The sequence below is a fragment of the Pollicipes pollicipes genome, unplaced genomic scaffold (assembly GCF_011947565.3).
Source record: "Pollicipes pollicipes isolate AB1234 unplaced genomic scaffold, Ppol_2.1 Scaffold_1600;HRSCAF=1878_pilon_pilon_pilon, whole genome shotgun sequence".
NCBI lineage: Eukaryota > Metazoa > Arthropoda > Thecostraca > Pollicipedomorpha > Pollicipedidae > Pollicipes > Pollicipes pollicipes.
In genome coordinates this window covers 15,643,238-15,658,801 of record NW_023595962.1, presented here as the reverse complement: position 1 = coordinate 15,658,801, position 15,564 = coordinate 15,643,238, and the positions used below count along the sequence as shown (strand labels likewise).

Sequence of the window (15,564 nt, the reverse complement as noted above, 5' to 3'; positions counted from 1 at the left end):
TCTCTTCTCTCTCTCTCTCTCTCTCTCTCTCTCCTCTTGCTCTCTCTCTCTCCTCTTCTTCTCTCCTCTCTCTCTCTCTCTTCTTCTCTCTCTCTCTCTCTCTCTCCTCTCTCTCTCTCTCTCTCTCTCTCTCTCTCTCTCTCTCTCTCTCTTCTCCTCTCTCTCTCTCTCTCTCTCTCTCTCTCTCTCTCTCTCTCTCTCTTCTCTCTCTCTCTCTCTCTCTCTCTCTCTCTCTCTCTCTCTATCTCTCTCTCTCTCTCTCTCTCTCTCTCTCTCTCTCCTCTCTCTCTCTCTCTCTCTCTCTCTCTCTCTCTCTCTCTCTCTCTCTCTCTCTCTCTCTATCTATCTCTCTCTCTCAACAGCTAATACTGAACCGTGGCCAACGGGTGGACGGAAATGATGACGCTTCTGAAAGAAGTACTTTTGAACGCTTCAGGACATCAAGTCTCACATCTGCAAGGCAGTCTGGGCGCATATTTCACGTGTGCGATTTTTAGACTGATGATAAGAACAGATTGGCCATTAAAGCACCGCAAAGTGGTGCTGGAATCCAGTGGTGGAACTGGAAGAGTAAAGGTAGAGTCTTTATTTTTCGCGTTTCTGTAGCTATTAATCCGTCCAGAAGACAGATTAACACGGCGCCCGCCGTCTGGTAGCACTTAAAGTGGCCGATGCCGTCCAGTTTTACGGAAGCTGCAACCCAGACCATCGCTGTCCTTGTTCTCGAGGTAGCAGGAGGGCATGTTCAAGCCTTTTGATGCACTTTTCACTAATCCATTCTGAAAAATGAACGTTCTTAGGCAAACATGAAATGACCTTGTTCGTTTTTTTCTTAAATCTATTTCGACCTACTTTATTCAACAATGAGATCTCCACTCTACTCAACAACAATGAGGCCCCTTATTTCCTTCCGGGCAAGAGGCCCCTTGAGTAGAACACCGAGGGTTCATTACTGGTTCCGGTCAAGAGCTAAGGGGCCACTCTGTCCCATCGCGAAGCGTCTTCTGGCCGTCGTTCTGGCGACGCGGGGCGGGATCTCCTGGTCGATCCGGAGGACATTGGAAATATATATCACATCACATTGTTCCCATCCTTGACAAGGGTGACCCTCTGACCCGCTCAGTTGGCCCCGGATCAGCACAGGAACCCTTGTTGACGCAGCAACATCCCTGATCGCCAAAGGTGGTCCAATAATTGTCACACAGGCTTCAGTTCCGTGCTTTTCTCTTTTCTTCAGATATATTGAGGAATCCTTGAACGTAGATTGTAGATGAAATGGGGTCCTAAGCTTGCATTAACATGGCTATTCCATGTTCGTCTTAAAATATCCAAGATCCAATCGGAATTGATTACTGATAAAAAACTACGTTATATGGTTTTGGACATTCGCGTTCGCAAGTCATAGCAACAACAGCCTGAACGCCTGGCGTTGCAGTCTCCATAGGCCACGTGGCGTCAGTCTGCGGCTGTGACACAAAGCGATGGCCAATAAACAAACGAAAAGATGACGCACCCTGAGTAAGATGGGGCCATGCCCCCCCCCCCCCCCCTGTTCCTACGCCCATCTCGCACGATGCCGTTCGTAAGGATTTTTGGTGGTAGGAAGCCTATTTCTGCAGTCATTTTAAACATATTGGGCCGAATGCAAGGTTGAATAGAAAGTCAAAGGCCAGTCGTATGCCGTTTCTGTTCCTGATAGCAGGGGACGATCCCCCTTGTAGGGTGTCGAGTCCCCTTTCCGTGCCCGAGGGACATAGCTTAATAAGTTAAGTTGGATGGGGGGGGGGGAACAGTGAATGCCATGGAGCTTGCCTCCAAAGGCGCCAACAAACTGGTTTCTCCCCGGATCTGGCCCACATACCTCTCAAAGTTGGGGTGCTCCAGCCCCCAGCTGAAGAGAAATTACACCCCCTGTCCCCCTCCTTTCGCGACGCCCATGCTGTAGCTACCATTACTCCGGGCAAATGTGCGCGGAATTTTGCGCGGAAAATTTAAAAATGAAAGCGGAAAACTTTGTTGTGGCAGACGTTTATTGCAACTGCGATCATGGCTGTGAAATATTTGACTATTTTTGGGTAGATCTTGGTCACCGTGAGCTGAGCTTTGTGTCTGCATGGCCCCAGCTTCATCCCTCCACGTCCACTCCATGACCTCAGCTTCATCCCACCATGTCCACTCCATGACCCCAGTTTCATTCCTCCATGTCCACTCCATGACCCCAGCTTCATCCCTCCATATCCACTCCATGACCCAAGCTCGCTAGGTCTGGATACCAGCGTGTTGCTTTCTTGGCTGTTTTTGGAGAGCGCAACTGCTGTCGCTTCGTCGGACAGTTCTGAGCCGGCCGAGTGATTTTCAAACGGTACGTGCACCTGCGTGGTGCAGTGAGTTTCACATCATTGCCTGTTCGGGTCGCCGAGATCTGGCATCGACCCTGAAAAACGCTCCCAAACCGGCGGATCCTGTCCGCGCACGAGCGCGATGGCGCGTATCCATTCGCGTTTTTGCCTATACCGTAACGTTCTACCGACCCGAAATGCGTCGATTCTGCTTTGTATGATAATCGCTGCCCAGTTTCTCACATGAGCCGAAATTCGCCACGCCTTCCAGCGTTTTTTTGGGGCGCATCGACTGCTGTAGGTCATGCAGCTCCGGTGTCTTTTAGCAGCCTGCAAATTTTACATTTCCCACGCTACACCAACAGGAAACAGTTCCACATGCCAACGGCCCTCCGCAGGTCAGCACCTTCCATAAACTGAAAACAATGAAAATTGTAATATAGATTTATTGCACGTGCAATGGAGCGCGACAAAACGCTTCATCCGGGGGGGGGGGGGGGGGGGACGGGCTGAGCTCAGTACAACCTAAGCATGGCAAAGGCTTTATTTTAACCCACCTCACCCGCCTGGGGGGGACTTACCACATATGGACAAAGACGAGAGAATGTTAAAACATGCCTTCTGACAAGGCCTGTGGTGCCGTCACAATCTGGGCGTTGGGGGCGCCGCATGTCCACATCACAATGACGGAATTTGGGTTAACACAACAGACCTAGAGCCGGGCGCCACGCAGTTTTCCTCGTCGCACCACATCCGGAACCAAACGCTGCGCTCTGGCGGAGACGAGACAGCCGTGATAAACCCGTGCGAGACTAGACGAACAACGACTAGATAAGTTTGATGACAAGCCGGGGGCGCCGCCCGGTCAACGAAAGCCCTCGTTCGTTCCTTGGTCGTCCGGCGGCGCGTGCGCACGGCACCAACTGCGCCCGCGAGGCAGCCCGTCTTCCAGAGGCGAGCAGCGGCGGCGCGCCTCGCTCGCGGGGCCGCGCGCGGAGGCCGCCGCGGAGCCCGGCCGGCGCCTGGTGCGCGCACCGGCCGGTGGTGGCGCCACCTCCGGCCTGCCTTCCGTCCGCCGAGGCGGACGGCGGAGAGCGCCAGCCTCCATGCAGGCACGCCATCCTCGTGCGCCGCTAGTCGTCTTCTGGTATTCGATTTTACACAACTGAGGCGAGAAGGCAGTTGAGGTGCGCTACAACATCCGCGCCACCGTGGTTTCAGCTATCGCCTCGCGCGCGTCACTATCCATGGCCCATTCCGCAATGCATTTGTCCCGGCGTCGCGTGGGTGGCTGGCGCACGGTTCTCTGGCGCCTTTCTCACTCTGCCTCACTCACGCCCCCTCGCGCCTCTCCCTCACTCTGCCCAGTCCGGCCAGTCTGCACCGCGTCACGAGCAGCCGCCGGCACTGGCGACGCCCCGCTCCTACTCCAGACGCCACCGTGGACCGCCAGCGGCCTCGGCGGCGGCGGCAAGCCGAATTTTCTCGTCCGCAGACGCCGCGCCACGCCGCGCCGACCGGCGGCGCCTCACGCTCCGGACAAGCGCGGACCGCAGCGGAGCGGGCCGCGGCGCCAAGACAGCGCGCCATTTTCGGCGGCGGGCGGCGCGGGTGTGGACGGCTTCTCGGCGCGGGGAGACGACCAACGAGCACACCACTGAGGCTCGTCACACAGCTCGACTCCGGGGTACGCGCGCGCGGGGCGAGGACGGATGGGCCGCGAAAGCAGGGGGACGATACTCGCCACACTGCAGCACGCGCCACGCCATCCACGCCGCGCTCCCGCCGGAGCACCGCCCTCCCGCGCCGCCCCTCTCCCTCCCGCCGCACCGCACATCCCGCCGCTAGATCTTGGGCAGCTTTGGCGCCGTGACCAGCGGGTTGGCGCGCTCCAGCAGCTTGCGGCCCTCGCCCTTGAAGTCGTGGCCGCACTGGTGTGACTCCGGGTAGCGGTGCTGCGGGCAGAACACGCCGTCGCAGTGGCAGCTGTAGGCCGCCGCCAGGCCCAGCCGGCGCCGGCACAGCTGACAGCGAGGCCGTTTAGCGCGCGGCTTGGCCGGCGCGGCGACGGCGGCCGGCGGCGGCGGTGGCGGCGCGGCGGCGGCTCGCGGCGCCAGCGCGGCGCGCGCGCTCAGAATGCGGCAGAGTTGGCGCGCACGGCCGTCGGTGGGCCGCAGGCTCAGCGCCGGGCTGACGGCGCGCTCCGAGTCGTCCTTGGAGTGGAGCTGGGCGTGCGGAGAGGTACGCGGTCGCGCACCGGCCGAGGCGACGGCGACCCGCCGGGACGCCCCACCGCCTGTCGGTACCGGTTTGGGTCACACAGGGATGCGCGAGGGCGGTCAGGCAGCGCGCTCTCCGGCCAGCCCGTTTCGCTCACCAATCTGACCCTTGTCTCCCATTTTGATGCATTCTCATTCCTCTCTCCTCCCATCTTCCGAACCTTCCCCATACTCTCCTCATTTTCTCCTCCCACCTCCCATCCCTTCTCCAACCTCTCCCCTTCTCCCACCACCTTCTCTTCTTCCCTGCCTCCCGTGTCTGTTGCCTATCTCCCACCCTTCCTCCGCTCTCCCAGCCCTCCTTTCTCCCAGCACCCCTCCCCCCCCCCCCCCTCCTTCCGCGTTTCCCCTCCTCCCGCCCACCTCGCCGCTCGTCGCTCTCGAACAGCACGGGCAGCTCCGGCGGCGCCGGCTCGGTCGGTTCGGCCGGTCGGCTCGGCAGGCGCGCCAGCTTGCTCAGAGTCCTCCGGTACGCGCCGTAGTCGCGGGCGGCCACGCGCTCCGGCGGCCGCCGCTCCAGGCTGCGCTGGGCCTGCATCTGAGGGCGGCGCCGGCCGGAGACAGGGCGTCAGCACGGCACCGGCCTGGGACAGGGCGTCGGCACAGCACCGGCCAGGGACAGGGAGTCAGCACGGCACCGGCGGTAGGGGACCAGAGGTCAGTACGGCGGTCAGTACGCCCCGAGGGACGCCGCGGGGGAGGGCGGGGGGGGGGGGGGGGCTCCCCTCTCCCCCGAGCAAAGCCGCCACCTGCCCACAAGCTTCATTGCATTCCCTCGAGATCCCCATCTCACCCATCTGAAGGGGAGCCAAGAGCACGGCGGCCGTCTGTACTGACGGGACGTGTTTCTGAACAAGTCGTGTCTGAACAGCCTGGATCGCTTATCTTCGGAGGTCAGTGTCAATAGCTTTGATCATTCCTGTCAACAGTCCTCCCCTGCAGATCTTTAAAGAGTCCAACTCGTCTGTCTGAAAAAAACTCTGTCTGAACACGCCGGCTCCCCCTGTCCATAGCTGCTGTGTTTGAAGAGCCTGCCTCGCCTGTCTCAAAAGCTCGGTGTCTGAAGGGTCCGGCTCCGCCGTCTGCGCAGCCCTATGTCGGCCCAGTCCAGCGCACCTGTCTGAACAGCTCGGTGCTCTCCGACAGACTGAGCTTGCGGCGCCGTCCCGACGCCAGCTGCCGGCCGGACGCCAGCGTACCCCGCGACGTCAGCTGCTGACGCTCGTCAGCCGCCTCCGACGCGGCCGACGCGGCGCGCGCCGCCGCCGCCGGCGAGGACGGCTCCGGCCAGCGTCGCCGCGCCGCCGAGCCGCCCGCCAGCCGCGAGAACGACGCCGACAGATCGCCGTGGTGGTGCGGCAGCGCCGGCGGCGGCCGCGCCACGGCCGACACCGGCGGCAGGTGCACGCGGTCGCCGGTAGATGGCGCGCGCGGCGTGGCGGCCGCCGTCCGGCTCTGGCGACTCGGACCGCGGGACGGCACGGCCCGACCCTGCCGGCGGCGGCGCACGGCATCAAGGTCACCGAGGGCGGTCGGCTCAGCGGCGGCGTACGCGTGGTCGCGGCCAGTGGTGACGACCTAGTCACCTCAAGGAGCCTCGTCTCCAATGGCGTTACCGCCGCTGGACAAGCCGTATCGTCTGCCTGTTACACACCGTCGCGACTCCGTTATCACTGTGACGAACGCTAGCGCACCATCTGACGATCACATCTGCATACCAGCGGCAGAGCATGCTTGCAGTGATCGCCACACACGCACATACCTGCCCGGGGCCGGATCACAGAGTTCACTCGAGTGTTCAATACGTGCCCGGACAGAACGTACGAATACCACGACGTAAATACAATTGCCAAAACGCCGAGCGGGCAAGACCATGAAACTCCAAATAATTCAAACATCACGAACGCTCTCTCTACCTCTTCGCAGGCGAAATAACGCGACACCAAAGTCGAAGCCGGGACGGGAAGACACAGCCTCAGGCCTTCCGCGTCTCCAACATGGCCGGAGGCCGCAGCCACCCTCACCTTCTTCCTGAACGTCATCTGCTGCATTCTGTGCTTCAGGTCGATCACCTTGCTCATGGTGTTTGTGTTTTCCTCGATGCGCCTCTTCACCTCATCTGGATTCTCCTCGTGGAACATATTCCTGTGACAGGGCAGACCCGGTTCCGAAAGGTTCAGGCCAGACCCGGTTGTGATGTGTCAGCAGCGCCACAGCGCCGATCCACACAGCGGTCGCACCATCACGTCTCTCTGATCTGTCAGCAGCGCCACAGCGCCGGTCCACACAGCGGTCGCGCCATCACGTCTCTCTGATCTGTCAGCAGCGCCGACGCCGGTCCACACAGCGTCGCACATCACGTCTCTGACAGCAGCGCGGTGCGCACATCTGCACATCCGTCTCTCGATCTGTCAGCAGCGCCGCAGCGCCGGTCCACACAACGTCGCGTCCTTGATTCAGCACGCAGCGCGGTCACACTCGGTGCACATGTCTCTCTATCTGTCAGCAGCGCCGCAGCGCCGGTCCACACAGCGGTCGCACCATCCCGTCTCTCTGATCTGTCAGCAGCGCCGCAGCGCCGGCGTCCACCCAGCAGCGGTCCACACAGCGGTCGCACCATCCCGTCTCTCTGATCTGTCAGCAGCGCCGCAGCGCCGGTCCACACAGCGGTCGCACCATCCCGTCTCTCTGATCTGTCAGCAGCGCCGCAGCGCCGGTCCACACAGCGGTCGCAACATCGCGTCGCGAATCAGTGCCAGGCCCAGCACGCCGAGGAGCTGTCCACGCGTGCGACCGGCCATCACATATCCCCCTGCCACTGAGCTTCAGTCGAGTCGTCTCATCCGTTGATGTGTACGCGCCGAGTTTGCCCTTCCGTGCGACGGTACGCACAACCCAATGATCAGTAACATGAACCTATGGTAACCTGCACATTGCTGTCTAATACCGCCATACAAAAGGGCCCAGAATCTGGAGATTTTGACCTTTCGTGCTGGCCAAGCTGAATTGGTGTGCGGTAGCTGTATGAGGTCGCTAGAGTGGTGTCATGTTAATGTCATGTTCCGAGGTTTGCAAGCTCGTGCAGCTGGCAGTGTTTCCCCGGGGTATGACGACAGCGTGGGGAGTGCTCGTTTATTAGTCAGGCGGGCAACGCGGGGAGGGGAGGCATGCCATCGGCGAATGCCTCCTCCCCCCCTCCGTTGCCGCGTTGTTTTCCCCCTGCGGGTATCCCGGGCCCGACAGCGGGAAGCCAGGAGTCGGGATGCATAGGCCATAGGCCATAGGCATAGAGGCAGCGCCAGGACATATGTTACCCACGCGGCAAGGTGGGTAATACACGTCCTGGCGCTGCCATCTATTACCCACACGGCACCCATGGTTCTTCGGGGTTCAAGGACTTAGCATGTGGGTAGACCGTTCCAGTCGCGGGACGTCCCCGTTCACAGAGTCAACCGATTTCTGAAGGTTGGAGCGCGACGCCACGCCAGTGACCCCCAGCCACCATACATCAGACCGAAGTCAGATTGCCAGGACATGCTGCTCAGGGCCGTTCAGCGAACCGGGCTCACGTGTGGCAGCAATAAATAATGGTGTGCTTTACTTCCTGGCTCCTGCCGTCGCTTTAGTCATTACCAGACGTCCTCGCAAATGAATGCCACGAACACTGCAATGTGTGGCACATTTAAAATGCACGATGCTTGTGTCACGGGACAGCGCGCAGACGACGTAACTGAGGCGGTCCCGAATATCTGCCACGAGGGCTTGAGCGGACTGTAAACTTTGCTGATGACAGACCAAACTTTTTCCGTCAGCCAATGACGACAGCGGTTGACATTTCTCAACGCCGGCACACGTTTGAATGCTGCTTAAAGCTAGATGTGGTCACTAGCCAAACATTTGCCACAAGACTGCTTGCCGGTCGCGGGGTGCCCCCCCCCCCGCCCCGAGCTTCCACAGAGTGGTGAACAGACTACAACGGATAATCCGATGTGAGATGAAAACCGGCTGCGGCTCAGCTGTCTAAATGTGCTCATTGGATTCAAAATTTCCTCAGTTTCAAAAATACCCTAATTTAATTGAATCCCACCCGTTGAAAATTAAACGGACAGAAACTAAGATCTTTGGAGTTTTCTTTTTTGGACGGCCGACGCAACTTTGTGGTGCTGGAAATTGATACGCGCCTCAACTTATTTCAGGCTGCTCGTTTTCAACATAATTTGATTCTTAAACATAAGCAAGTTGCTGACAGGGACACTAAGAACATCCCTCTTTCTGAAACATAAGACAGACTACCTCATCGCGTGCACTGCCACATATTCTTTAGGCTGTGGAACTTACAGACTGAGATGAGAGCACGAGCTCCGATTTCCTCAAAATCCGTAGTTTGCGTCAGTTTTGGACCCCCTGTTGCAGGTCCAAAACGGGGACTTTCATTTTTGGACAACGTGGCGTTTGGACACTTTTTGGACGGACAGCTCGTCCACCCTTGGACTTTGACGAGAACTTCTCGAGAACGGCCTTCTGCATCTGTCCACACTGCAGCACGGAGGTCCAAACTCTAAATCACAATGAACCGAAAAGAGCATCACCCGATCTCAAGAGGGCAAACAACGCCCTGGCAGCCCTTTCTACGCAGTAAACAGTACCCCTACCGCCACCACAGGACACTCCTGCCTGGCGCCACGCGGCACGAGCTAGTGACATCCGCGCGCGCGCGGGCGGGCGCCCAACCACCCACCTGATGGACGATCCCCACGAGTCGGAGAGCGGCGAGAACGTGCCGTCCGTGTTCTCCATGACGCGGTAGAAGTTGACCTGGTCACCCTCGCGGAACACCAGCAGCGTCACCTGCCGGCCGGACGTGTCGCCGTCCCACGACGCCTCCCTGCTGCGCGGATACACGGGCGTTAGTAGCCGGGCGGGCACGGCGAGGCGGGTTCGATTCCCGCCGAGCGGCGTTTTCGTCGCAGCGTGGTGACAATAAGCTGGGCTATCAAATGCGGCGGCACTCTGGACGATTTTTGTGGCATCAAAAGACCAAGCTACAGGTGCCTACCGCGTGACAAATGAATCAGATATTTGATTCGCAGCGAGGCATGTAAGCGATCAATAAAGAACACAAAACAACACTGGAAAACGTTTTCACCGGAACTCCCCCCCCCCCCCACACCCACACAGACGCACCGCACGATCAGCAGACGGCCATCCGTTTCCATGCCTCGGCCCGGCAGCGGTGTTCGACTTCCTCAGACCGGTCACGGGGCGGTCAGTGACCTCGCCACCGAGAGCCGCCGCAGCACGCGACCAAGCATCGCGTCACTGTCGCGCCGGCCGGCACCTCCGTCGGCCTGCCCGGCCCGGCCCGGCGCGGTACGCCCCTCCCCCTCCCCCCCCCCCCCGGCGTCGGCGGACGTGAGCGGGCGCCCGGTCGCCAGTCGATATCGTCGGCATGTCCCAATCGGTGCCGGCGGCGACGGTGGCCGCATTCCTGCACGGGTCCGCTACGGGCCCGGCGGCGGCGGCGGCCCGCACGGCGCCAGCGGCTAGCAGCGACCGTCTCTGACGCGAGCGCACGAGCCCGATGCGGGACACGCGGCTGGCAAGCGGCGGCGACGGAACGCGGCGACACAGCGCTGGCATGGTGCTCGTCGTTGGGAGCGGGATTGCGCGTCAATGTCAAGTACATGCTGCGTTCGTTAACAAGCGCCCACGCGGCCGGCTAAACACCGTTCGCTCGGGTGGGTTGGGGGGGGGGGGGGGTCAATTTGACCCCCTGAGATATCAACAACTGAGAGAGCTAGGGACACCAAATTCGTACGGTGAGTCGGTCTGGATGTGAACTCACTTGTCAATTTTCGGGATCCATAAGTCATGAACTTCGGGTGTGATAAGGTCAAACAAGGCTCAAAGTTGGCGTCCAAATTGCGCTCAGACCTCTTCATCCAACCGCCTTGAACCTACATACCTGTTCTAAGCAAAAGATGGCTGGTGCCTCTTTTAGGTCAACGACTTTACTTGACCTTTAAATGGTTTGTTAAACAAAAACCTACGATATTATTTCAATTTTTTATTTCAGTAAGCGTTCAGGATTACAACAGGCAGTATGTTCATAAAACAGAGCGTTGATCTGGGTCATTTTAGGTCCATGACCTACAATGACCGTTCGGAAGTTCGTGGAAGATGTCTGCTGCGGTACCTGTTATCAAGAGATTCGAAATGAGCATAATAAACTACCCCATAAAGCAAGCTCTTCAGTAAAAAAGCGGGTTGATTTTGAGCACAGCCTGCCCATCATACCTAACCGTGGCTCAAAACAATTTGTTGCAATTGTAAGTATTTTTTCAGCATTTACAGCTTTTGGAGCTTGGCGCATTTGCAGAAAAGCTAGGCTTGACCATATTAATACAGATTGTGGACACATTTTGACCCACAATATACATTTGTGGGGTCCTTAAAATCTATGCAGAATTCGGAACAAAATTCCGGCAAAGCCTCTGTGCTCTATCGGTTTTGAAAAAGTCCACTGGATCATTGTTAACTGAAGGGCACCTGCAATTTATTGCATGCAGTCATTTAACGCAAGAACTCTGCAGTTTATTCCCATACAATTAAGACCTAATGATATCGCCATGGTTTCTGTTCAAGCTTCCAGTATATATTCATGTTAGACAAAGCAACAATGAAAAATAACACACGAAACATTCCCTCATAAACAAATGGACTAAATCTGGCGATTTTTCTTCGGGGTGGGGGCCTTCCACCACGGGCCCTCCGTCAATCCCGTGCCCCCCCCCCCCCCTTGCCATGGCTCTGGCTACGACCCTGCACTCTTGTGTCAGGTCGTCTACAGTCCAGACTGTGGAAAGTCCAGGAATGTCCTGGAGTGATCTTAGACGACCCCTTGGGCGGCGATCCTACACAACCATGTCACTCTGGACTTGGAAGGCAAGGGTGGCGTGCTTCAACGATTTACTTTCTCAACTTGTACAGCGCCACTCAGGGGCACACACAATGGTACAATGGCACAATGACAAAAAACATTACCTGACCTCTTTGAGTCCGACCTCGAATGTTATGCGCAACAGATATCTCAAACTAATTCCGCATAAGTTGTAGATCGCGCACAGCCGTTTGGGTTATTGGCCTTTCGTCACGTAGTCGTGTGCACGCGCTCCTACCCCGCATAACTTCTCCGAAGCTGCCACTTCGCAGCCCAACATTTGGTTTATCTCTCCCTTGAACACAGCATGCATCACATAAACATGCTAATCGGATGGCCGGTTGTTCTCCACGCCCCCCTGCCACGGATCCCGCTCTGTCCCTTATGGGATCCAGACCAGACACATATACCTTCACACGAGTTGACCTCACCTGTATACATTCACCTATGTGACGTCACAGGCCCTCCCCACCCTGCATCTCCGCCTGTGTGATATCACACAGCGGGTCACTCCGTCTGTGCCCGCTCCGCTCCTCCCCCACGTGACGTCACCACCTCTGCATCCCTGCCCGTATGACGTCACAGCCCCCTCCCTCTGTGACGTCACCTCACCTCTGTCACACCACACCTCACCTCTGCATCTCCATGAGCTGCTGCATCTCGGCGCGCGTGATGTCGTCATACATGGGCAGGCGTCGCGTGTTGACAGGGCCGCCGCGCATGGCCACCACCAGCTTCAGCCGGCTGCCGCTGGTGACGCCGCTCTCCAGCAGCGAGGCGCCGTCCGACAGCTCGCGCTCGTGGAAGATCAAGTGCTGCTGCGATATGGGCACACCTGCCCCGGGTGGCCCGCCGCTCCGGTGTATGGGTGCGTCGTGGAGAGGGGACGGAGCGTCGTGAAAACGGTGGTGGACGGGAGGGTTCGTGAAATGGTGGGGGGGGGGGGGCGGGAGGGGGTCGCCGAAACGGGGGACGGAGGGTCGTGAAGGCGGGGGGGGGGCGGAGGGTCGTGTGAAGCAGGGGGACGGAGGGTCGTGAAGCGGGGGGGGGGGGGGGCGGAGTGTGTGTCGTGTGATGAGCGGGGGACGGAGGGTCGTGAAGCGAGGGGGGGGCGGCGCGAGGGTCGTGTGAAACGGGGGACGGAGGGTCGTGAAGCGACGGGGGGGGCGGAGGTAGGAGGGCGTGAAGCGGGGGACGGAGGGTCGTGTGAAGGCCGGTGGGGACGGAGAGAGGGCGTGAAGCGGGGGGGACGGAGCGTCGTAAACGGGGGACGGAGGGTCGTGAAGTGGGGGGGGGAGGGTCGTGAAACGGGGGACGGAGGGTCGTGAAGCGGGGGGGGGGGCGGAGGGTCGTGAAGCGGGGGACGGAGGGTCGTGAAGCGGGGGGCGGAGGGTCGTGAAGCGGGGGACGGAGGGTCGTGAAGCGGGGGACGGAGCGTCGTGAGGCGGGGACGGAGGTCGTGAGCGGGGGACGGAGGGTCGTGAAGCGGGAGACAGCGGGGTCGTGATGCGGGGGACAGAGGGTCGTGGAGTGGGGGACGAAGCGTCGTGGAGCGGGGGACGGAGCGTCGTGGAGTGGGGGACGGAGCGTCGTGGAGTGGGGGATGGCGGGTCGTGAAGCGGGGGACGGAGCGCGCTGAGGACCAGGCCGCCAGGGTTATCACGGATCTGTACAAGAGGGTGTTGGGAGGGCCGGAGGGGCACGCAAAGCATAGTCGGGCACGCTGTAGGACAGTGACCGCCTGAAGGCGGTCGCACTTCTAAGCGTTTAGTTTTTCTTCGGAGAAAATTCCATGAACACAATGCCCTTTTTCTCTGTAGGCCTATCATGACGACAAGCATTGTGCTGCCAGACCGCTGCTAAGCCATGCGTTTCCTATTATCCAGTTGGGTCACCACTTACTCAAAGGAAGGACGCCGGTCGCGGCCGCCGTAGATCAGCACTTGGTAGACTCGAGAACACCAACCGCCTCGCGCATCTCGCCGCAAACCCAACGCCCCCTCCCCCTCCCCCTCGCCTCCACAGGCTCACCCTCAATGCGCTGGATGCGCGCCTTCACCGACATCACCGTCTCGAAGCTGGAGACGCGCAGGTTGAAGCCAGAGCCAGTCAGCGTCTCCACGGACACCTCGATCGTCGCGGGACGGCGAGGCGGCTCGAGCGCGGGTGCCATCTAGCGGCACTACATGGCGGCCGCAGTTCGCGCCGCGGCCGCCGCGAGCGGCGGCGCTAGCTGGCGACTGCGGGTTCGGCTGGAACGACGTCTCTCATTAGAGGGAAGTGCTGCGGAGGCAGTGGCAGATGCCAAGGAGCCTCCTGGAAACCCCATATAAGTGTGGAACACTTGCTTTAAATAAAATGCAGAAATCACATTGTAACATATTTCAAAGCATCCAACAGACACTTTGTGAATGTCCTATCAACACCTGTAACTATAGCCACATGTGTTCCAAAATGTACTTAACACAACCTTTCTCGTGACCCAACCACCACCCACACCCGGCACGATGGGCCCAGATGGCTGTGGGTACTTCCTGCTTGCCCTTGACTGGGATAGCCTGCCTTGCCCTGACATTAGGATGACATCACAAGCAGAACTACCCACAGGACAGACCATGCCAAAGATTGCAACATGTTTTTGCAACCAAATTCTGTTGGTGACCTAGCACTTAAGACAAAGCAGCAGGTACTAGGGTTCCCACAACATGGACTGCTTGACAATGGCTTTGGTGCCAGAAATCAACCCTTTCAAAAAGTTCAGACTATATCTTCAAAAAGGGGATCACACAACCTTGAGATGGCTTCTTGGACAATGACACAATCTAAATTAGGAATACACATGATGGAAAAGCACCATAACCCTGATACAGCACAAACAATTGAGACATTAGGAGTTCCTAACAAAAAGGGGTCTATAAAATCATATCACACTGAGAACCTATCTATAGGCCATGTTTAGGCCTTGCCTGCCAGGCTGACCTAAACACCACAATAGAGTTTTTAAGATGTATGCTGAGGGCAGTGGTGCCACCCCAAGTGCCTAGCATGACAGGAGTATAGTTTTCTGCTCAATTAGGGGACTTCAGGTACCCTAACTTGGGCTCCAGTCTCTCCTTCCCCCCCCCCCACACTTTTGGGAAGGAAGTGGGTGAAATCTGGGGAGAAGCATATTCAGCATATCTTGGGGTCAGTTAAATCATTTTTTACCATTCAGCTCCAATAACTCATTTTGTGAAACAATGTCTTGTAACATGCCTTGAAATAGCCCCTATTGTCTTAAGGGCATTCCTATCATGACTTGCAGACTGGTTGCCAGGCCAGGGTAGGCCTCAACTCTGGGGAGCCATTGTTATGAAAGTCCTACATGTGTTCACTCTAAAAGCAACAATCAAGTGAGGAAATGACATGTGTGGAATGAATAAGCAATGAATGATGGGAGCTTGCAGGCAAGAGTAAAGCACACATGTATACAAATATGTATTACAATGCCTATGCTAAGACTACCAAACAATTGCAGACTTGGGAGCCTTGAAACATGTGGGCCTGAGCACTCAGCCTGACAATGATTCCACTACTAGTGTATGCAGAAAGGCAGCCTGGGTACGCTGGTAGCAGGTACAGAGGTTGTTACTCACCGAAACACATGCTACAGCGGCGAGACGAAATGTATTCTCCACCCGCAACCCCTCGATCAGGGGGCGGCTTCCCACACGAGGATAAAGGCGACAGCCGATTCAAAACAGAAGAACCCTTGTACCTGCAGCAGAAATCGCGGTCACCGGCCACCACCGAAAGCCGCGGACAATGAATGTGCCGGGCACGTTCCCCGCTTTGTGTGTTGAAGGAATTCGTCCGATTGCTTGGCCTTGACAACGCTGCCATGGTTACCGGAGCAATAAATATAAACAATACATTACACCCAGCTAAAAAGGAAGCTAATGAAAGAAACGCGCCTCTTCCCGACAAATTCGATATCTTTATTGGGTAGAAAACATCAAAATGTCAA

The 15,564-nt window shown here is 58.0% G+C and overlaps 1 protein-coding gene across 1 annotated transcript; it reads right to left on the bottom strand.

Annotated features, from left to right (window-relative positions):
* Positions 1 to 3,398: 3,398 nt before the first annotated feature.
* LOC119109008 (AN1-type zinc finger protein 4) lies at positions 3,399 to 15,406 on the bottom strand. Its single transcript, XM_037232584.1, has 9 exons — positions 15,194 to 15,406; positions 13,590 to 13,810; positions 12,192 to 12,393; positions 9,357 to 9,506; positions 6,643 to 6,763; positions 5,936 to 6,109; positions 5,067 to 5,156; positions 4,498 to 4,564; positions 3,399 to 4,413 (listed from the first exon to the last, which is right to left on the bottom strand). The coding sequence occupies exons 2-9, from the start codon at positions 13,729 to 13,731 to the stop codon at positions 4,184 to 4,186; spliced, it is 1,176 nt and encodes a 391-aa protein (XP_037088479.1). The 5' UTR covers positions 13,732 to 13,810; positions 15,194 to 15,406; the 3' UTR covers positions 3,399 to 4,183.
* Between the last annotated feature and the right edge of the window lie 158 nt (positions 15,407 to 15,564).